Below are 24,103 nucleotides of genomic sequence, written 5' to 3' on the forward strand. Positions count from 1 at the left end.
TGGTCAGGGAAGCTACTAAACACTCCACAGTGTACAGGTCGGACCCCAACAAAGAATTGTGCAACTCAAATGTCAATAGCGCGGTTGTTAAGAAACCCTGCAATAAACAAAAATGTGTGTCTCTGTGTAGTGGATATTGGCCTTTCTTGGTTTATTTGAAGCAAAGGGCAAGTTCCATTATACACAGGAAAGCAAATTCCAGAGAAGAAACTGACCAACCCAAAATCTTCCTGACATGGGTCTGGAAATGTTGGCTTGTGATTCCTATTATGAAGTTGACCCACCAAGAACTACACAGAAGACTGTATGAAAATTTCATTCTGAGGTAAAGCAAATTTTAAAGATTAAAAAACACTGTGAATGATTCTTTCCAAACTTGTTTGCTTCTTCTTGAGAATGTTGTAAGAAGGGCATAAATTTAAAGTAAAACAAAAAATAAAATTTTCTACCACTTACCCTCTCTAAAACTCAGTTTTTTTCTATAGACTGAAGATAAAATGAGGGGAAAATAATTTCACAGAAAGGAATAATTTTACAGAAAGGAATATATGAAATGAACTATGCATGTTAAGTCCATGGGAAAAGAGAGTCTCCATTAATGATAATTAGTGATAACTAGGTCCATTTGGATTATTAGTTACAAGCAAGAGAAACAAATTCTGGCTGATCTAAGCAGAGTTAGAATTATTAAAAGAAAACTGAGTAGCACACAATATTGTAGGAAGCCTAGAGAACCAGATTTGAGAATAGGCAAGAATAAAGGCAGACTATTGCTGGCACTGGTGCTACTGAAAAAGGGTGCTGCCCCCCAAACTCCCAGCTCTATTCCCTGCCAAGAATTGTCACAGCCCCTGCCTCACTGTCTCCTAGTAAAAATTTCAGGTGGATGGTTAGCAGTCCCTAGATCATATGCCTGGGCTCTAGCTGTCACAGAGCCGGGAAAGTGACTGACATTCAGTTCATTACAGGAGAAAGGCTCTATTTCCCAAATTCAAGTAAACAGAGAAAGGGGGTTCAAATATGGGCAGTACCCCCCTCACATTTGCAGTGACAAACGGCCAAAATATAGACGTCTTTTTACCCTCACACTGCTTACCATGGGCACAAAAGTCAAGAATTTTGAATGAATTACAATCAACTGGGGACCAAACAAATTCTATCTACAACTGTTGTGACATGGCTTTTGTGTAAGTTTTTTGGTATACTTTTCTGACTTGTTTATTTGGAAGACTATAAAAATTCAAAGGAGATAATTTGCAATATTCTTATACTGTTTAAATGCAAAAGAAAGATAATGTTAAAGGGTATTAAGAATGCAATTTTGGGGGTCCCTTATGGAATTAATATGTAAGAAACATAAATGATAGAAGCTTAGGAGGGGGAGTCTGTTTGATCTATAAAGTCTGACAAAGAAATAAACAGTGACTTGACAGCAGATGAAAGAAGTTTCAATGATTAGTAAACTCAATAAATGGTTTTAGATAATACTGAAGTAAACCTGGAGCTGTGGGAAAAAGCAAATGAAGAATGTAGCTAAGGTAACAGTGGAAAAGCAGTTATAGTCAGTTTTGAGAGTGTAAGGAAAAAAAATATATTAATAGAGAGTTTTTTAAGTATTTTTTTTTCAGTTTGGGTATACCAAAGTGTAATTTTAACTATGGAGTAGGTAAAAAAAAAACTCTCAAAGTCTAAATTATAATGGATTAGTTAAACTATCCAAATCATTGTTAAATGAACATTTCTCTTTAGGTTGGGAAAAATATTCCTTGGATTTTAAAGACTAACATGTATTTTATTGTTATTCCTAACCCCTGAGCCAATATAAACAGATGTTTAGCTATGTTCTCTGGCAGGTATCAAAGGTGTATCTTGGAAAGTAACTCTTTTTAGCATTTCCTAAGGAGACGGTTGTAGTGTCTTAATTATTGACCTGATCCCACAAATATTCACGGCATTCCTATTATATTCTAGGTCCTGTGTTAGGACCCAGAATTAAAAGATAAACAAGCTACAGTTACTGCTGCCAAGGAGCTGATGGTCTAAAGGGCTCCTTATCACATTTAAGTTGTTATTATAGAGACTAATAATCACGTAAGCATGGTTTATGAAACAGTTACTGGAAATTTCTGCCAATGCAATTGCAAATAGAAGTATCAAAGTTTTATTATCTCTAGGAAAATAAATCCCAGAAGTATTGAAATTACGTACAATTCCAAATTTCAGCGTTCTAGAAGGCAGTAAGTGTAGATACAGCACACTGACAACAGAGGGCAGCACTTGAACATCAAACCCTGCTTTTCCCTGCACTTCATTTCCGCTTTGACTTGCAGAGAAATGGAAAATCCCATCGAGGTGGGCAAAAGATGTCTACATAGAGGGCACCTCACTAGCATTTGAAATAGTCCCATCGTACCAAGACAGCAAGCACATACGGATGTGTACATAGGATGCTACCCACGATGGCAAAGAGAGGGGCTCATATGGGATATATTCTGAGACACAGTAGGTGTGACTTGGAGTTGTAAAGTTTGTAAACCAAAATGCAGTTGGGTTCTATCCTGAAAATAGGAGTATTCACCAAGGATCAGAACATTGAAAACTATAAACACTTATAATAAAATGCATTTCAGCTGTACACACAAAATATAGCCAAAAGTTAAATAATATATATATATATTTAAAGAAATTAAATTTATTTTCAAGTGTAGTTCATACAAATTAAAAGTGAGTGATAATAGAAAATGAGTATTACACTTACTTTTTTGGTAATATTTTTATATATTAATAGATTTGTATATGGCTTATCCCTGGGAAGACATCAATAATAAAAAAAAAACTTTTGGACTCATTTGCCAATTGATTACTGGAAATATATAAGAAATTGATTCCCTCATCCTCTATATCCCATGATTAACAGCTAAGACTTTGGAGAAAAAGACCCCTAGAATGAAATCTCACCTCAGTTGATTTTTAGCTGTATGACCTTACCAAAATACTTAAACTCTCTGTGACTCACCTATAAAAAAACGGTAATTCCTACTGCACAGGATTTTGTTAGGGTGAAAGAAGTAAAACAAGTAACACAATGTTTAACATATAGTATGTTCTCGCTAATGGAAAGCTGTTACTATTGTCATTCCATGTAACTGCCCTCCACCCATTATAAATGATTTACTTCACATTTCTTTTTTTTTTTTTTTTTTATTGAAGGGTAATTGACAACAGTATTACATTACATTAGTTTCAGGTGTACAACACAGTGATTCAACATTTATATACATGATAATTCTAGGTACCAGCTATCACCATACCAAGTTGTTACAATATTTTGACTATATTCCTTATGCTATACATTACATCCCGGTTACTTATTTATTTTACAATTGGAAGTGTGTTTATATATTTTTATATATATATATATATATATATATATATATTTTGTGAGGGCATCTCTCATATTTATTGATCAAATAGTTGTTAACCACAATAAATTTCTGTATAGGGGGGTCAATACTCAATGCACAATCATTAATCCACCCCAAGCCTAATTTTCATCAGTCTCCAATCTTCTGATGCATAACGAACAAATTCTTACATGGAGTACAAATTCTTACATAGTGAATAAGTTACATGGTGAACAGTGCAAGGGCAGTCATCACAGAAGCTTTCGGTTTTGTTCATGCATTATGAACTATACACAGTCAGTTCAAATATGAATATTCATTTGATTTTTAAACTTGATTTATATGTGGATACCACATTTCTCTATTATTATTATTTTTAATAAAATGCTGAAGTGGTAGGTAGATACGAGATAAAGGTAGAAAACAGAGTTTAGTGTTGTAAGAGAGCAAATGTAGATGATCAGGTGTGTGCCTGTAGACTATGTGTTAATCCGAGCTAGACGAAGGCAATAAACATCCATGTATGCAGAATTTACTTCACATTTCTGAAGATGCTTTGCTACCTATATTATGCCCAAAGAAAGAGGCTGGGAACTTGGTAGATGTAGTAATGATGTTCTTGCAAATACTTCAGATGGAAATAGTTAATTTGGAAGGGAACGAGGAAAGAAATTTTAGTTTTATATTATTTGTTGTGTGTATTAAAACTTGCGTGATCTAAGATCAAGGCAAGGATCTCATTTTAGTTTTGCTAAGTTTGCTAAAGCCAAAGGACTTTATTTTTATTGACCTATGCTAGTCAGTCGGCCTGCAGTATCCAGAGAACGTCTTAAAATTATGATTGATTAATCCTCATTAGCATTTCATTGGCGAGGAGCACATAGTGCAGGTTTTGGTGGTTATTAACTGGAAGGGTCTGTCCCAGATCACGGAAGTCTGTAGTCAGATATAACCCTCGGCTATGGAGGAGAGAAAGTTCCTCTCAGCTGACTCTAATCAAACTGGTTTCTCCCACCCTTTCCAAGATCGGGCTACTCTCCAAGTGAGAAGGGGTTGAGTGTGAGTAGGCGTAATGGTAAAAGACTGTTCGTAAACACTACCAAAGAAGCCAAAAAATTCAAATTAACATTTAAACTCGGAGTGTAAGACTCACTCACCTGTGAGCTCTGCTGGAGTAAGAACACACTCATTTTTGTGTCCCCAATGCCTCAACAGGGCTCTGCATTTATTATTCATGAATATACGAATCTTCATAATCTTGTTGTCCTGCAATGTCACGTGCAGGGTCATTGCACCAGATTTTTAAATAAGTACAACTTTTTAAGTAGTTGCTTTGGAAATGTATAACTTGTGGTGTAATAATAAGTGCCAAGCTCTCAATCTGAGCATTTAACCTTTTTACTGCGTCAAGTAAATTTTGTAAGCTGAGGCTTCAAGGTTAAAAAACACATCTAAGATGGCACTGCTAATATGTGACAGGGTGTAACACTTGCACCCAGGCCTGCCTGACTCTTGATTACAATACAAAGACCTCGTATTTGATGCAGCAGAACCTGGTCAGCCGCTGTCCTTCAACGTGCAGCTAGACAGTTTCCACCCACAATTTAGGATCTGGTTTACCAAGAAGAGCCAGAATGTCCATCCACCTCAACCTAAACAGGAACTGTAATGGAAAAAGGCAAAAACGTAGTCATTGCGCATGCTCACACCGCTCTCCCGCTCTCTCCTTTCCTGGCCCCTGGACGTCACCACAGCAACCTTCCCGAAAGGCTTTGGAAAGGCGCCTGCCCGCGGCGAGGTAAAACGGGCGGAAGCCGTTCCTCTGTGCGACGTGGATACCCTTCTCTTCCTTGGGTCTTTCCAACTTGGAAGCCGACACTTCAAGCCGCTGTTCCTGCGGGATTCAAGGGGGAATTTGCCAGTTGTCAATATGGCCGCTGCCGGGAGGGACCCAAGCCGAGGCTCCGCATAGGCCGAGGGCGCACCCAGCCCCGCCCATTTCGTTCTTCCCGGCTGCGTACGCCTGGGTCTTCGCTTCGCATGCGCGGCGGGGCCGGGCCGGGAGGTTGGGAAGGCTCGTTCCTTCCGTGTGCTGCCTCCTCAGCCTCAGCCTCGTCGCTCCTGCCGCTCAGAGGCTGCATTGGCGGTGTTCGCCACGCGAGGAGAAGGGAGGGGACTGCGGGAGCGTGCGTGCACGGGGATCCCCGCAGTCCCAGCAGGTCCTCTAGTGCCGGGGGGCGGCGGGGGTCAGCCGCAGTTGGGGGAGGCCCTAGACGGCGCCATGTCTGCAGGCGGCCCGTGCCCGACAGGAGTCGCGGGGGGCCCAGGGGGCGCCTCCTGCGCCGTGGGGGTCTCCCCTGGTGGGGTGTCCATGTTCCGTTGGCTGGAGGTGCTGGAGAAGGAGTTCGACAAGGCCTTCGTGGATGTGGATCTGCTCCTGGGTGAAATCGATCCAGACCAGGCAGACATCACTTATGAGGGGCGACAGAAGATGACCAGCCTGAGCTCCTGCTTTGCGCAGCTTTGCCACAAAGCCCAGACAGTGTCCCAGATCAACCACAAGCTAGAGGTGAGCTGCGGGCGCTGGAGGGGGTGGCATTCAACCCCACTGGGGCACCTGGGCTTCAGACGTGTTGGAGAGTGTGTGTTTTGTGTGTGTGTGTGTGTGTGTGTGAAGGAAAGGAGTGTGTAAGGTTGGAGTAGAAAAAGGGGTGTAGATCGACGTGTGGGTGTCCCGGGATATTGTCATCCACCTTCCTAGTAACTCTGAGGAGGAGGAAACAGGCACTAATTACACCAGCCTACTTTTGCATATTACATTAACAGACGTAAGTTCAAAGGTTCTCTGCCGTAAGAATACCTTAGCTAGCCCACCTTTTAACTTGAATTTCTACATCTACTTTTACATTGATAAACTACGTTGTGGATCACCAGACAGACACAGTCCTCATTATTTTTAACTGTCTCAGATCCCTGTCTGTTGTAGCAGAAAGACATGCTACTACTCCCTACATGCATAAACTATTTGGGGGAATTTGATCAAAGCTCCTAGGAAAATTTAGTGGGATAAACAATAATAGTATCTATGTCCTTCTCGGTTTACAGTTGGTCCTTAACTTACAGGCAGATACTTCCAGAGCTCTCTACAATTACCCGAGTAACTGCTCACGTTGAGGTTTTGTCTGTACTTTACTACATTTACCGAAGTCTGAATTTATTTTTGAGGGTATGTGAAAAATGATCATTTGCTTTAATCCCTAATCTTGGTTGTGAATGTGGGTGGAGTGGTAGTGGCTCCAAAAACAACGAAAAATCTACCACATTATGCAGAAATTTAAATAAGCCTGTAGTACACTTTAGAAATCACGGTAGATTAACGTTATTACATAAAGAACATTTTCTAACTAGATAATTTAGAGAATGGGTCTTTTCATTTCAAAGGAGATTAAAATATGGTAGCTAGTGATACGCAAAGCTCTTTGAGCATTGTTCCTGAGGAAATCATCCCTGCTATCAGTTGTAATGATTGAGAGTGCCCATTGGATCTAAAGCAGTATGAATATCAGGTATGCATCCTCTCCTTGCTTAGTTAGCAGTTAGTGTTCCCTCTTGTCAGCCATGAAAAAGGTGGTATAATTTGTCTTTGACTAGCAAACCTTCTCCACTGAAAGGACTGTTAATTTCTTCCATCCTTTTTGAAGAGGCTGGAATGAAATTACTGATACGAAGCTAATCACTTCGTATTCTGGGTATATGAAAATGTCTCTTAGTTTCTTGGTTAGTGGTAATTTCTAGAAGATAATTATTTTTTCGGTAGGAAAATTGCATTTGATGGTTTTTAGTAATACCACTTTAACAGTGCAAGAGTAGCATTTGCCACATGAGAACTGTCCTATCATGTACAACCAAAACTATATTTTAAAAGAATGAAAGAATATCTAATTCATTTTTTAAATGACTTAAAATAATGAAACTTTAAACGATGAAATTTTGATGTCAGATATGAAATTAATTTTAGAGAAAGGATCTTTGAGTACAAGGTGATGGTCAGTTTTTTTCATCTTTTAAGTATTTTAGAAGAGTATTCAGAGCTATAATAAATTATGCATACTCTTTTTTTCAGAAATTATAATTTACATATTCTGACTCCATATTCTGGCTTAGGAGGTAGTGTTATTTCTCAAAATAAGATATGCTAGCTTATCATATTGTGAGCATGCTTTTTCAACATGCTTGAAAACATTGATTTAAAGGTCTTAGAAAATGGAGAGGAGACAAACTAAGCGCTGTTTTTCTTTTTCTCCGTTACAGTTGGTTTATCTGTCTGTGGAGTTTTCATGGAATCAGTTGTGTATTGCTGAGGAGAGAGATTTCTTGTCAGTAGTGCCTTTCAACTGCTCTGCAACTTCAGAATTTGCTTCATAAACTATATCAGTCTTCTGAGATCTTGAAATCTTTGAAAAGATTTTCCATGCTTTCTTGCCCTGTTTTATTTCTTAGTAAGTGGATAAATTAGTTATGTTGTTTTAAGGTTATGGACATTAAGACATAACATTTTGGGCCACTTATGGTTTGATACAATAAATGTGCATCAGAGTTAAGTGATTTTAGAAATTAGTACCTTAAACCATATTGCTATAATAAAATGTTTTTATAATCAAGACACAGACGACCTCCAGTATGGGTAACTTATATTTAAATTGATCTGGAGTATCCTTACAGATTGCCCGTTCTACCCAGTCTTTGTGTCTTTAGTTAACAATATCATGTTTAGTATTAATGTAGTAATTAGGGAAACAATTTTGCTGCAAAAAAAAAATCATTGGTTACATCCTAAAATTAAACATGTGATAGCTCTGTAACTGCTTCTTGGCACAAGTTACATTTGGGGAGAGGTCTATCATAAGGGGAAGGGGAGGTCAGAGTATTTTGAAGTCGTGCCATTTCAGATTACTCACTTCTCTCTTATACTTCCCACCTGCTTGAAAATTCCTGCTGTGGTGAGCCATTTGGTGACAGCTGTGCTGGAGCTGCAGGTACTGACTGGGGTGTTAGTAGTAGTAATAGCATTAGTGGTAGTAGAAGGTATGTTGGGGTAGAACAGAGGTTGAGAACCAATCCTTGAGAAGAATTCACCTCTCTTGAAATACAGTTTTCTGCCCCTTCACTCCTTCTTTAGAAAACAGCAAAACAGTACATCCTCTGTCACATGCTCCATTCCCTCAGCAACTTCTAAACCAGTATCTCTTTTTTAAATGATCTACTGTTCACAGACATCATTGGGGAAACTTTCAGTTGTGATCTAGGGCCATGTTGATAATGCACTAATGATGTCCAACCTTTTACTGCTTTAAAATTGTCTGTCTTTAAACAAGCATTGAGGCTATGCTGCAGCATTGAACTTGAAACTAAATACCAGCATATATTTACTGAGCACTAATTATGTGCCAGATGCTGTATTGGGCACTTGGGATACAATAGAGGAGCAAAAATGTGAACAGTTGTTGCTCTTATGGAGCTTGGATTTTATTGGAGGAATTTGTCAGGATAATTATCCCACAAATGTGAAATTCCAGCTTTAATGAGTGCTATGAAAGATATATAGAGTAATGAGAGTCTATTCTGGGAAATCAAGGACTTCCCTGAGGAAGTGACCATTGACTTAAGACATAAAGGATGAGTGGGAATAAATTAGGCCAAGAGAAATAGGAATATCACTCACCATCACAATAAAGATAACAGGAACAGGCAAGTGCATAATACATTTGAATAACTGAAAAAGTGTTATGTGTTGTAAGAGCAGAGGACAAAAGAAGTGAGATGCAAGATAAGTTTGAGCAGATGGGTAGGAATGGTATCTACATTAATTTGATAGGCATGTAGTAGATTTGGAGGCTTTATCATAACACTGGAAAATGTTTTAAACTAGATAGTAACCTCAGATAGGAGGTTACAACAGCGCATTCTGGCTAGTTTAAGAAGGGGCTTTGGGAGAGTGACAAGGATGCAAGATCAGTTAGGTTTTTATTCTTATCCATCTGAGATGCTGATAGTGCAGAGTAGGATAGGGGAGAAGGAAAAAAGCGTTCAGAACATGAGAGATTTGAGAGGTAAAAATAAAATCTAGAGATGGATTGGGATAGAGGGATGAGGGAATTCAGGATGCCTCTGTATTGTCAGTTGGATAGATGGATATGAGATTTTATTAGCAATAACTATATAACCTTACTAATTAACTATCATGGGCCAGGCTTTTTCCTATTCGAGTTATCTAATTCTCACAAAGGCCTGTGGGGTAGGTTTTATAAAAAGGCTCGTTTTACTCAGGATTAATAAAGGGCTGGAGGCTACGGAGCTAGAGAAGCCAATCTCTCCAAAAATACACATTTATGTCAGGTACAGGGAGGAGGAGATGGAGAGAAAAACAGGCAGAAAGAGTGAGAGTGTGGCTGGATAGATAACTGGAAGGGGGAGTGTGGGTTCAAGGGAAGTATTGTTTTCATCTTATTTTTAAATGAAAAATAAACTTAAATATGTTTATAAGCCAATAGGAAAGATCTAGTTGAGGGAAAAGCTGAATATTTTAGAGAAAGAGAGGGATAATTAGTGTTAGTAAATTTTCTGAATGAAGGTGAGATCCAAAATACATGTAGAGAGAATGGCCTTACACTGAAAGAATAGCTATTATACTAAGAGGGAAAGCAGTGATGGTGAGAGCAGAAGGTGGGAGGTTGAGGGAGTTTTTGTGGGATGGTATCTTTAGTCTCTGTAAAAAAGCCTAGGGCAACTGCTGAAAGTGGGTGAAAGTAAGAACTTGAAGAGAGTGAAAAAGATTTGAAATAGTCATGTAAGAGTGGGAGAGTCAGTTGGCCAGAGAAATAGAAGGACCCAGGCAAATTGAAGGTCTATTGGAGTTAGTTGTAAATTCACAGTACAACTTGTCTGCCCTGTTGTGTGACTTTCTCCAGCAATACTTTACTTGTTTAGTAACAGGCATAGTAATGAGAATAATAATTGATTCCATCCAGTACTGTAGCAAGGAATTTGGTAGGTAAACAAGAGAGTTATTGAAGTGAAATGGTAATGAGGATGAAGAATAGGAGATAATCTTCAATTAAAGAAGAACCAGGATATGATAATTATGTAGGTGTAGAGAATGAGGAAGAGGAAGGGTTAAGGATGACACTACCTTTCTGTTTGAGAAACATATTGGGTGATAACCTGTAGTAGATTGAATAATCACCCCCCCAAAATTCATGTCTATCCAGAACCTTAGAATGTGACCTTATTTGGAAAAAGTTTCTTTGTAGATGTTGTTAAGATGGAGATAAGACCATAGCAGATTAGAGTAGCCCTAAGTCCAATAAGAATGTTCTGATAAGAGACACTGAGAGGATATAGAGAGATGACACTTGAAAGAAAGTTACGTGAAGGTGGAATCATAGATTAGAGTGAAAAGTCTGCAAGTAAAGAAAATACCGAGGCTTGGCGGCAACCACAGATCGCCAAGAGACAGACGCGGTATGGTTTATCCCTCAGAGTCTCCGAAGGAACCAACCATGCCAACACCTTGATTTGGGGCTCTGGTATCCTGAACTGTTAGAGAATAAAATTTTGTTGTTTTAAGGCACCAAACTTGTGGTAATTTGCTGTGAAGCCCTAGGAGACTTATCCCATTCACTGAAGTAAGGAATCTAGTAGAAGGAGCAGGTCTGGCAGGAAAGATAATGAGTTGAGTTTAGGAGACCATGCATAAAGTCTTTATCCTGTCTTGCATATTCCTAAATGGTCTTCTAATCGCTTCTTATCCCCTCCAAACCATCCTTCGGTTGACAAAATCATTCTAAAAATGTTTCATTTTCATGGAATGTTTCATCAGAAAGAGACAACTCTGATTCTGTCACTTCTCTTTTTTTAAAACTCCTTATTATTGGCTAAAAAAAGTGTACCATGGTGTCACTCCTTCTTAGCTGCTTTTGCCTCAATAAAACTTGTCTATTTGCAGTTGTCTAAATAGGCTTTGCTTTTTCATGGCATTTCTACTTTGGCATAAGCTTTGTGTATAATGGCTTATCTGTCTACAGTATCAGATGCCCACTTATCTTTCCTCACCCTACTTAGTCCTGCTCACTAGGCAGAGGCTGCCGTAACACCTTACACTTACTTGGATTGTTAGATTTGTTGTATTTTACTTCAATTAGTATATAGTGCCATATCTGTCTACCAGAAGGTAAGACAGTACTATGTTTCAGGTGAAATCATCTGAACTATCAAGTGCTTTGTGAAAGCTGACCTTAGGGGGTAACATTGTATCTTTGTGAACCCATTTTGAATGGGTTGGGTGTTTTTTTCTCTATAGTGCTTTCAAACTTTATTGAGTAGTGAATAATTACTTTGAGTATGAATATCAGGTTGACTTATATGTGAATTGCAGAACTGGTGTTTGGGCCCTTTTTAAAATTGGAAATTTGCTACAGTATGGGAGAATATATTCAGAAATGACATATCCGGTAAAGGATTGCATCCAAAGTATATAAAGAGCTCACGCACCTCAACAAACAAGAAGCAAATAAGCCAATTAAAAAATGGCCAGAGGATCTGAACAGACACTTCTCCAAAGAAGAAATTCAGTTGGCTAACAGGCACATGAAAAGATGCTCCACATTGCTAATCATCAGAGAAATGCAAATTAAACCACAAGGAGATATCACCTCACACCAGTAAGGATGTCCAGCACCCAAAAGACAAACAACAGCAAATGTTGGCGAGGATGTGGAGAAAGGGGAACCCTCCTACACTGCTGGTGGGAATGTAAATTAGTTAACCATTGTGGAAAGCAGTATGGAGGTTCCTCAAAAAACTCAAAATAGAAATACCATTTGACTCCTAGGAATTTACCCTAAGAATGCAGCAGCCCAGTTTGAAAAAGACATATGCACCCCTATATTTATTGCAGTGCTATTTACAAAAGCCAAGATTTGGAGGCAACCTAAGTGTCCATCAGTAGATGAATGGATAAAGAAGATGTGGTGCATATACACAATGGAATATTATTCAGCCATAAGAAGAAAACAAATCCTACCATTTGCAACGACATGGATGGAGCTAGAGGGTATTATGCTCAGTGAAATAAGTCAGGCGGAGAAAGACAAGTGTCAAATGATTTCACTCATATCTGGAATATAAGAACAAAGAAAAAAACTGAAGGAACCAAACAGCAGCAGACTCACAAAACCCACGAATGGACTAACAGTTACCAAAGGGAAAGGGACTGAGGAGGATGGGTGGGAAGGGAGGGATAAGGCAGGAAAAGGGTATTACGATCAGCACACATACTGTAGGGGGTGTGGGGCACAGGGAGGGCTGTACAACACAGAGAAGACAAGTAGTGATTCTACCTCTTACTACACTGATGGACAGTGACTGTAATGGGGTATGTGGTGGGAACTTGATGATGGGGGGAGTCTAGTAACCATAATGTTGCTCATGTAATTGTAGATTAATGATACCAAAAAAAAAAAAAAGTTCAGTGAAATAAATGAAAGCAAAGATTTCTGATGTAAAAAAAAAAAAAATTGGAAATTGGAAATTTGGAGCTCACACGTTAAATGCCAGCCTTTCTGACCTGCTTATGTCCCTCTCTCATCAACTAGGGATTTTCATATCTCAGACCCTTCCCCTTTCCCTAGTCCATATGTTAGCCGATTACCATTCAACACTCAGGTAAAACTTGTCCTTTGACGAAGAACTTTCCCATTTACTTCTTTTGAATTGGTACATCACACATACCCCTATAATAGTGTTTATGATACTCTACATCATAGTTGGAAATGTATTTTTATCTCTTCCTATGAGACAGTGAAATTCTTAAGGGTGGAAGCCGTGTCTTATTCTTTTTGTCTCTAGATCCTGGCACAGAGTATATACTCATAAATGTTTATTTGAATGAATAAATTATTTGAAACACCTCTAGTGTTCTGCATGAATCCTGAGAGAGTACCAATAGGCATTCTGTAATAACAATTTTCATGAAAACTGGAATGGTGTCTGTCTTGTTGACTATTCATAGTGGCCCACCACGTTATTGAGTGACTGAATATGCAGGTTCATTTATTCCCTTGGTATGTAATTCACAAGAATATGATTTCTGAGTTAATATTTCAAGAAAAATTTGAAACTATGACTAAAAATAATTTTAAATGTCATTACTTAAGACTATTGAGTATGGATTTAGTGTACTTGTGACATTTCTAAAATATTGAGCATGTTGATTCTCATCCCACTTCTAGTTTGATCATCAAGTAACTGAGTTCTCTAACATTAAAATGGAAACAAGAAATATTTTATATTGTTTGGAACTTCATTTTGAGGTTTACATAAAAAGTACTTAAACTTTCAAGAATACATCACAAGTTTATCTACATGTTGCCATTTCAGATCCCTCAACCCTAGTTCATTCACATTGTCTCCCATATTACTCATCATTGCCTTTTTTGCAACATAAATTTGATCGTGGTGTTCTGCTTGAAATTTCTCAGTTGTACTTTCAATAAAATTCAAACTCCTTATTATGACTGACAGTGACCGGCTTGCTGCATGCAGACTTGCTCTGAGTGAATGGGATTCTAGTGACTGACCTGCCACCTGGAAATAAAGATGGGTATAACCCTTTCACCCCAAGAATGTTTTGCTGTCAATTTCTTTGGTCACATCGCATCCATGGAGATCTTGGCCGGGGCTGAAACCCATTGGCAAGACAGAAAACATTTTGGATATCACTTGAAATTTTAAATGAAGAGTTGAAGGTTGAAATCCTTTTTAACTTTCATTCTGTACTAGTTGCAGTGTGGCCAGGGTAAGACAATGAGGTAAAAGATGCTCAGCTTTTTTATTGGTGAGCTGATTTTGAGGCTGTTACTTTCTAGTTGTCTGATCTTGGGCAAATTGCTTAAACTCTTAACTTCAGTTTCCTTAACTATTAAAAAAAATGAGTATGACAAAAATTATAATGTGTGGTATTTGCCTGCCATATGGTAAGTAGATGCTTGCCTTCTGGTAGCTATGAATATTGTTAGTAAGTTAAACATATGTATTATAGCTATAATAACACATTTTTCCTTATGGCTGACTGCTTGATAACATTTCCACTACCTTGCTCTGGGAATAAGAATTGGGTTCGAAGTGCTGTTTTGCCACTGACTTCTTTGGTAGCTTTAGAAATAGAAGCAGCCCGGATTGGCATTGGTTTCATTATCTAATTTTAATTGTTGTAATCATAGTCTTTATGTTCTCTAAGATCTTTGAATTCTAAAATTCTGTGATATTAGGAGGGTAACCATTAAATAAAATAGGAAAATATCTAATCTTGACATAAAATTTACCAATGACTAACTTTCCTTAGCAGCTATTATACTTATAGACAAGAAAACAGTTACTTAAATATTACTAAATTCAGAGTAAATACCTTTGTTCAAAAAAATTAATAAAATTAGACTTTACATTTTGAAACCTGCATCCTCTCTTTGTAAAGAATTTTTTTCTTCTTTCTTTTTGAAAAACCTTGAGAAATTATTTTACTTCATGATGAGTCCATGTCTTTAATAGGCTACTTTCAAAAGACCTGCATACTACCCTGTTTTCCTTGCCTTTTTAGAATACAATAATTTCTCATTTGAATATTAGTCTGCCAGATTAATTAAAGAATACCACTTTTGCTTCTTTAACTTCTTTCTTAACTCCATAAGTTTCACTTAGTTACAGGTAAATTATGAGACTCATTATTTAAAAAATAAATCATGTTTGGACAACCAGACAGTATATGCCTGTTGAAATATACAGTCTAACTCTTGCCACAAAGATTTCAGTAAATCTAAGTGAACCTTTAGATCCAACTTACACTTTACAGGAAATATAAGGAAAAGAAGATTGTATTAGACAATACCACAAAGAAACAATAAGACAAATGTAGAATGAAAGTCAGTGTAATGAAAAAGAGGTAACAGTTTTACAGATTAAATGGCTTATTTAAAGCTATTTCTAAGTAGGCTCACTTTAGTGTACACTTCATATTGCTCAGAAAGAGTACATGTTATTCAAGTTTTGCGCCACCCCCCCTCACAAAAACTATAAAACCCTGGAGTTGTGTTTTGGACCAAGAAGGACTTTCTAGACCAGGCTTATTTGTACTTTTAAGGAAATTAATCATATTATTCCACTGTGAGTAAAATAGTATATTGCAGAGGTAGGAGAACTCAGAAATAAAGTAATAAATAAACTGAACAGAATACTTGCTGAGTGAAAAAAATTAGGAAAAAATTTCAGAATGGAGACTAAATTGAAACATTAAAAAATAGGCAATATAGTAAGTACAGCAAGAAAAAGAGGATATATAAGAGAAAAAAAAGGACTTGAGAGGAAATTACAAGTAGAAAAGATAGAATGATTAATGTTAGTATAATTAGGGTCCCTGAAAAAACATGAAGCAAAACAAATATTTAAAAGTAGTATCAACCTGCCTGTGTGTAGTGCTCATAGGAATGTAAGATGGTTCAGCCATTATGGAAAAGTTTGTTCCTTAAAAAGTTAAACATAGAATTATCATATGATCCAGCAATTCCACTCCTCAGTATATACTGAAAACAATTCAAAATAGGTACTCAAGCACACATTCACACTGCGTGATTCATAGTTCGTAGTAGCACTGCGTGATTGCCAAAAGATGGAAACCCAAATGTCTGTCAACATTTGAGTGGATAAGCAAGTTGCAGTGTATACATACTATGCAATACTATCAGCTATAAAATGGAATGAAGTACTGATAGCATACTATAACATGGGTCAACCTTGAAAATATTACATGAGTGAAAGAAGCTAGACACAAAAGGTCACATTTTATATGCTTCCATTTATCTGAAATATCTGGAAAAATTCGTAGACACAAAATGCAGTTGGTGGTTCCCAGGTGGGGACAAGGAAAATGGGATGTGACTGCTTAATAAGTACGTGGCTTTCTTTTGGGGTAATGAAAACATTTTGGAACTAGACAAAGGTGGTGGTTGTACAACATTGTGAAAATAATACCACTGAATTGTTCACTTAAAATGATTAATTTAATATTATATGAATTCTGCCTCAATAAAAAAACAAATTGCCACACAGTTCATTCTTAACTATCAACAAAGTTTTCTTGAAATAATACAAGATTGAATTTGCATATTGAAAGGGTACACATGTACCTATAATGGTTAACACTAAGCTGCATTTTAGTAAAATTAAAAATAAAGCAGACAAAGAGAAAGAAAAGATTAGGATTGGACAATTTAGTAGGAGCATTTTACCAGAAGCAAAAATGAAGCGACATGTTTAAAGTGCTCAAGGAAAGAAAATGAGCAAAGGTTTTATATCCAGCCAAGCTGACTTCATGTATAAAAACTACAAATGAATAGTCATGAACATGCTGAAAACAAGGAAATATTGTTAGGAGACCTTTCTGAGAAATCTAGAGAATGAGCTGAAATCATAGGAGCAGTTTTGATAAATGGTCTGGTGGTGAGAATAGAATATATTTAATAGTGGAACTAAGACTATGGAGTTAAATGTGATAAAATAATATTTAAATATTATAAGTTGTATGCTCTGAAATGTAGTGCAACTATGACAAATGGGAGAAAAGAATATTTTGAAAGTAATATAAGCTTGATGATTGTTCATAGTTTTTAGCTGGAAATAGGTAACACTTCATTAAATGTTGGAGAAGGGTGAGGGAAGGCAGGAAGAAATGTTACAAAGTAATTTAATGACTATTAATAACAGGGATGATAAATATAATCTAAACAGGAAATTAAGGATAATTTCCAAAAATAATTATTAGCACAAAAATGTAAAGCCTCCATGATACTAAAAAACATATTTTTAAATCTAGCAAAGAGCAATAAAATCTCTACATGTGTATGTGCTATATACAACTGTAACATAAAAAAATATGATGAAAGGTTAAAAATAAACAGACAAAATTATACCAAGTGAATGCAAATAACATAAAAGTAGAGGTTGCAAACTTGATGATAACAGGTAGCATTCAGGCCAAGAAACATTTAACGTGGGGAGGAAACTACTGACGTACTGAGCTACATTAAAATTAAGCACCCTGTTCATCAAAAGACACCTTTAAGTAAGTTAAAAAACAAGTTGCAGATTGGGACAAAGTATTTGTAATTCATACCCAATAAGGGAGTTCATATTCATAACTGTGTACATGTGTTGTAAAGAGAGAGCTCCTATATCTCAATAAGGAAACAATAGCTCTGTAGAAAAACAGGCAAGAGACTTGAGCAGGCACCTTACAAATAAGAATATCCAAATGGTCAATAAATTTATGAAAAGGCGGTAAACCTTACTAGTAATCAAGAAACTTTAATTAAAACCACAGTGAAATGCCATTGCGTTCCTTCCAGAATGGCTAAAATTAAAAGGACTGACAATGCCAGATGAAGGCAAGGATAAGAAGGTTCATGTATATGGTGGGCATGTCAGTGTCTGCAGTCACTTGGAAAACTGTTTAGCCTTTTCCACTGAGATTTAACATACTTATACTCTGTAAACTAGAAGTTTCCTTCCTAGATACATATTCAACAGAACTGTATTTCATATGTACCAAAAGACTGGTCCATAACAGCATCAATTTAATAGTCAAAAACTGAAGATAACATAAATGTCCATCAAAAGTAGAATGAAATTGGTAAATTATGGTACATTCATTTAGTGAATCCTGTGTAGCAATGAAAATGAACCACAGCTGTTTGAAACACATATGAATCTTAGACATACTCTTGAGGCAAAAGCCAGACTTAGGTGAACACATACTGTATGATTCCATTTATATAACATGCAAAATTATCTGTGGTGTTAGAATTCAAGGTATTAGTCTGATAGGTAATCTTTCTGGATGAAAGTGGAGGTAGTGATTGGAAGGAGCCACAGGGAGAGTCCTGTAGTGCTCATACAGCCCTGTTTCTTTATTGGGATGGTAGTTAAATGGGTATGTTTGTTTTTCAGTTTATTATGTTTGTACTTCTCTGATGCAAGTTATACATGGATAAAAAAGGTATAAAAAAAGGAATGAGGAAGTTCTAATATCAAATGATATCCAGGAAGTAAAAAAAAGCAAGATGCAGTGGTGTTTTATATTATGAAACATTTGGTTTGGTTTATAGAATGCCACCTCTTTTCTTCTACCTTTCAGGCCATCCTGACTGATTATTACCCAAGCCCCAGTCCTTGGCCATCTGTTCTCCCTCCAGTTCATTCTTAGGATATTAACTCACATATCTGTGCCCCAGTCCCAGCCCTAGACCTAAGTTATCACTTTGTTAAAACTCCTGAAATGCTGTGGGATAGTTTCTGTTGATTATATAATGGCTGACATGAAAATCAGCATGCCTAAATTTTAAACTCATCTCTCTTCCTCTTGTCTATATATAAGCTACCATCCTAATCTTAGTATTTCCATCAATGGTTTCACTGTTCTCTGAACTTGAAATATTTGTTATTTTTGACCTGATTTTCCACTGGACACACAATCTGTAAGTATTGCTGATGATTTCCTTTCAGTACTGTGAAATGTGTTATTTTCAGTTACAGAGTTACCGGTAACATCAGTTAGATAGTTAATTAGGGTTTTGTTAGTGTCCTGTCTTCACCTCCTTAACCTGCAAATATCACACTGCTAATCAATGAGAGAATATGTTCCAAGTCATAGTGATGATGGTTGTACAACTTTATGAATATACTAAAAACCACTGAATTGTATACATTAAAAGACTGAATTTTATGCTATGTGAAATATCTCAATAATGCTGTTACTAAAACAAAAACAATAATGTCACTGATAGCATGTAGTGGTTTCCTACCAGATTAAATTTAGTTTTGATTTATCATCTAAAACCATTCATTGTATCCAGCTTCACTTTCTTAACCAGTCTGTTATACAACTCTAGGTAATCTAATTTCCTTGAACAACATCTTCATAGTCCAGTAAGTGTTTTGTTGTATGTAGATTAATAATCTTACGGGAATGGTCACATCTTCTGTGGATATTATCCCTATTTTAAAAGTGGGAAAGCTTGTATGGGGACAATTCCAGAGCTATTATTAGAATTCATTTCAACTTAAAAATACCTATTGAGATTCTTTCATATACTAGGCACTGGTTGGTACAGTTGGGATATAGCGATATTTCAGTCCTCTTATCCCTATACCCAGAGAGCTACCAAAGTTGTTTCTAGTCTCTGCCTCTGCTAGTCATTTCCTCTAGACTGCTTTTCTGCTTCAGTTTTGTCCTTGTCATGTAATTCAGTCCTAATTTTCCTCACTAACCTTCTTTAAACCTTCCTTTACATTGAATTCCTTGGCACTAGACCAATTCTAAACTATCTTTAATTTGCTACATTTTTCTTTACTTGGTTCACACACCTATCACCTCAGTTGATGGATAGAAAGCTTCTTAAGGGCATAGTTATCTATACTTTCAAAAAGTATATTTTTTCTCATTATACTAATAGTTCTGGGCCCCTAGATACTTACTAGTAAAATTACATTGTATTGAATAGCCTTGAACTTTAATCTGGCTAGTTGGGAAGACTAGATACACATAGGACATAGCCTGTGCACACTTGTAAAACAGTTTATTAATTGTGAAAAATGAAAAACTTGAAATCGAATAGGTAAGTGGTTCTGATGAGTTGTTCTGCTGCACTTTAGCTGTAGTTAGCTGTAGTTATAGTTAACTGTGATCTTTAGGCCCATTGTAACCTCAGTAGGTCATAGCTTACTTAGCACCTAAAGTAACTGCTAGATAGGGGATAGCCTGATTTGGGCTAGTATTATCTGGGATGAAGACAAAGCACCACATGTTGGCCTCCTCTAACACACTGTTAACGTTAATGGACTGCTGTAGCACATGTGGTCTCTACAGGATGATGAATCATCTCATACCTATATATTTTGATAAACTTGAAACAGTGAAAAGCTTTTTCAAAGTAAGCAAAGGACAGTGGAAGTAACATTCTGTATTAGAAGATGCTGCTTATGGTAGAGTTCTCCTGCCACTCAGTATCTTACTAGTACTATTGATGTTGTCAGTTTAAACGGATGTCAGATAATGGTCCAGTGTTCATCTCTTCATTTCAAAGATAGCCTATTGTCATTCTTGAATAATAATTATTAGAGTCAAAATAAAGAAAATTAAGCATACTTAATGCTTTTTATTGTTGTTTTATAAGGCACAGCTGGTGGATTTGAAATCTGAACTGACAGAGACCCAAGCAGAGAAAGTTGTATTAGAGAAAGAAGTACATGATCAGCTTTTACAGTTGCACGCAATTCAGCTTCAGCTTCATGCTAAAACCGGTCAAAGTGTTGACTCTGGTACCATTAAGGCAAAATTGGTGAGTAATTTAGAGGGTAATATACAACTTATCTGTATTTTAGAGGGTGAAGAGGGCAACTGTTAGTGAGGCTTTTTAATTATAAAAGGTTATATATGCTCATTGTGGGAAGTTTAGAAAATACAGGAAATGTAAAGATGATCATCACAATCTTACTGTCTACTGATGATCTGTATAATAGCCAGTTGATACTTAGGGTAGGATTTTTTCCTGTTTTAAAGTATCTGTATAAATATATTTAAAAGATGTTTGTGATAATAACAGATAATTTTTTTTGCCCCACTGTATCAGTTACAATCAAGTTCAGCTGCATATAACACAAATCCCAAGTAACATTTAGGTCATTACTGAATAGTGCAAATTATGTTCTCTCAATTTAAAGCCCTGAAACAGGCAGTCCAAAGGTGATAATGGCAGCTCCACAGATTAGGGGTCAGGTTCCTTTTGTTGTTGTGCTTTGCCATTTTTAGCTCATGATTTCTATCCTCATGATTTCTTCATGCCCACATTCCAGGCAGAAAGAAGAATCTAAGGGAAAGGCAAAAGGATGCTTCCCTGCTGCATTAGCTTTCTTTGTAAAGAACTTTTCATGAAATCCTTCTCAACAATTTTTACCAATTTAGCCATCTCATTGGCTTTCCCTAGCTGTATGTCACGCTCTTAGTTCGTCACATGACCACCTCCAGTTAAAATTGGAGTTTTGTTAATTAGGAAGGAGAAAATGGAATTGGGTGCCAACTAGTGGCACATTTTTTTCTTTTGCTTGTAATATGTGAAAAGCATTTTCCCTGCCACTGAACACTTCAGAATGTGTGTGTGTGTAATGTCCATTGTATAAATTTTCCGTAACTAATCATTGCCCTTTTAAGCAATATAGGTTGTTTCAATAGAATTTTTTTAAAGTCTCATTTTAGTTTAACCTCATATGTATTAAGTGTGTATATGCCAGATACTTATTTTAGCTATAGTCAACACTGTAATAAATAAGTAAGATACAGCTTGGGAAAGGCAGGAGGTGATGTTGATGATGAGAGTAATACATTTTCAAGTTTTACTTGTCTTCAGTTAAATCCATTTCTTTGGTTAATTAGTTTCTAATACTGATTTGTTAGAATTAACTGAGTATTTACATTCTTCTAGAGTCCTTTTAAATTCTGAAATTCTATTAATCTAATTAGTATTGTTGTTTTAAGTTAGCCAATATGAGTCAGATTCATAGATGCTGCTTTGGAATGTTTGATATTAACATTGAGAAACAATGTACATTTTCACTAGAAAAGAATTTACCTGAAGGTAACAATAGATGCAAAACAGTGTGCTCTTGTGGAAAGACGCTAAGCCAGATATGTTGACTAATTTTGATTAAAAATTTTTTTAATCTAATATTATACAGTTAATATGGTTTATGGATTTGCAAATACATTTGTTCTAATGAATTTTACCCGAGTGATGTTCAACATAGGGGAATTTTCCTTGTAATGATTATACCACTAGATAAAATCATTTTTATGATGTTTTTCTAATTATAAAACTTTTTTCTTGTATCTTAAGTCTGTCCCCTCTCTGGAGGAGCTGGTAAGTATGCTGTTTCTGTTTTGCTTTAATATGTCATGCTGAAGTGTTCTTGGTGTTTTATTTGCATATTACATGTTGTCACTTTGTATTTGAAAATGATGTTAATAATAGTAATTTTTTCAAGTGCGTCAATACCTGAAAATGTTCAGTGACCCATTGTTCTTTTCTCATGATACTTTGTTAAAGATTTTTATTTTCTTAGTGATTTATAGCCATTATTTGCAGAGCCCATCAATTTTTGACAACTTCTGAGCCTTTGTAACTTGCTTAAACCCTTACTTCAAAAGAGCAATTGGTTTTTCCACCTGAGTGTTTTGAAGATACATTAAGCAGGTCTAGATTTTTCCTCCTTTTCTATTTGAATTTATTCTCATAAAAAGAATTTGTATGTTGCTTTCTTTTTCATCAACTGCATGTGTTAAAACTTTTCAGCAGTTTTGAGAATAATTGCGTGGCCTTTGAAACAACTGAATTTTGAAACTCTTTAGCAGAACTTATTTAAGAAAATAACAATATATAAATTCTTAGTATTTTTCCCACTACCCTAACCTAGTCAGGTTCCAGCTTTGCATATGGCTTTACTTCTTTTGAAAATACACCATTTCGATATCTAAATACAAAATTAATTCTTTGTTGTTACCTAACAATAAACAGGTTAACAAAAAAAATTTTTTTTTCTTTAAATCCAGAAGTGATTAACTTCAGTTTTCTTAGTCCTGTTATTGCTTGCTTCTGTAATTTCAGGCCTCAGGTTTGTCAGATTTATTGTGGGCTGAATCGTTACAGCAAAGCAGTTGCTTAGATTTCATAAATACTGTATAATAGCTTGCTGTATGAATAGTTCATTAAAGTAATTGTAGGTAGGTAATTCTCAACATAAAGTTTATTTAGCCTATAAGCCAAAGAATTTTTGGTCTTCTATGAACTCTTTTTCTGAAACAAACAGCATTAACCTCAGTAAATGTCATAAAAAAAGATTTGTATTCATGTTACCCAAATTGGTTTCTTTTGAAACTAATACCTGCCCTTTTGGGAAATAGGTTCTGAAGTATAAACTGAGATTTTAGTAATTGGAAAGTTGTTATAAAAGGAAGATGTGGATTATTAGTTCTTCAAATTCTTTAAAACAGTATCTACAAATTATGTTCTTATGGCTATATATTTTTTACAGAAATTGAAAAATCCTGCTAATTAATCTTCCTTCTGTTTATAATATTTTTAATTAAAGAAGTGATGAATACTATATCCATCATTTGATGGCTGTCATTCATTTTAGCATTTTTTCAAGATTGTGATGCTCTCACTGCCTTGTATTTGAATATATCATATTTTGATGTTTAAGGATATCATGTATTAATCTTGTCAAAATAGTAGGCTAAAGCCTACAGTTAAATTAGTCCCAAAATAAATTCCATGAATTGTTAAAAGTTTGGTTAAATTTGTTTCTCAGCTTTTTAAATAAAATAGAAATTATTATAGTAACTACTTATACAGTAGAAAGAATATCATTTGCCACTTGTTCAAGAGAAACATTTTCCCTGGTGCTGAAGTAGATATTTAGTCTTATAAAGGAGACATGGTGTTATTGTGAACAGTGTCTTCCACATCTCATCCACATATATAACCACTTTTTCACAGATTTATTAATTCTGCAAATTAGTGAGTCCATAAAAGCAGTTC

The 24,103-nt window shown here is 36.1% G+C and overlaps 2 protein-coding genes across 3 annotated transcripts in view; one reads left to right on the forward strand and one right to left on the reverse strand.

Moving 5' to 3' along the window:
• LOC118932020 (nephrocan-like) overlaps window positions 1-5,240 on the reverse strand; it is a 33,985-nt gene extending 28,745 nt beyond the window's left edge. Inside the window, exon 1 of the mRNA XM_057489313.1 lies at window positions 5,112-5,240. The gene's annotated coding sequence lies outside the window, so the exon portion shown is untranslated. The remainder of the gene's footprint in view (window positions 1-5,111) is intronic.
• A 222-nt stretch (window positions 5,241-5,462) lies between these two features.
• The window catches only part of GOPC (golgi associated PDZ and coiled-coil motif containing), a 43,555-nt gene continuing 24,914 nt past the window's right edge, over window positions 5,463-24,103 (forward strand). Inside the window, exons 1-3 of one of the 2 annotated variants that reach the window (XM_036925036.2) lie at window positions 5,463-5,973; window positions 20,684-20,848; window positions 22,400-22,423. In XM_036925036.2, coding sequence (XP_036780931.2) covers window positions 5,686-5,973; window positions 20,684-20,848; window positions 22,400-22,423 — 477 coding nt within the window. In that variant the 5' untranslated portion in view covers window positions 5,463-5,685. The remainder of the gene's footprint in view (window positions 5,974-20,683; window positions 20,849-22,399; window positions 22,424-24,103) is intronic. The other variant, XM_036925037.2, reaches the window with a different exon arrangement.

This window comes from Manis pentadactyla, chromosome 12 (genome assembly GCF_030020395.1).
Source record: "Manis pentadactyla isolate mManPen7 chromosome 12, mManPen7.hap1, whole genome shotgun sequence".
Lineage (NCBI taxonomy): Eukaryota > Metazoa > Chordata > Mammalia > Pholidota > Manidae > Manis > Manis pentadactyla.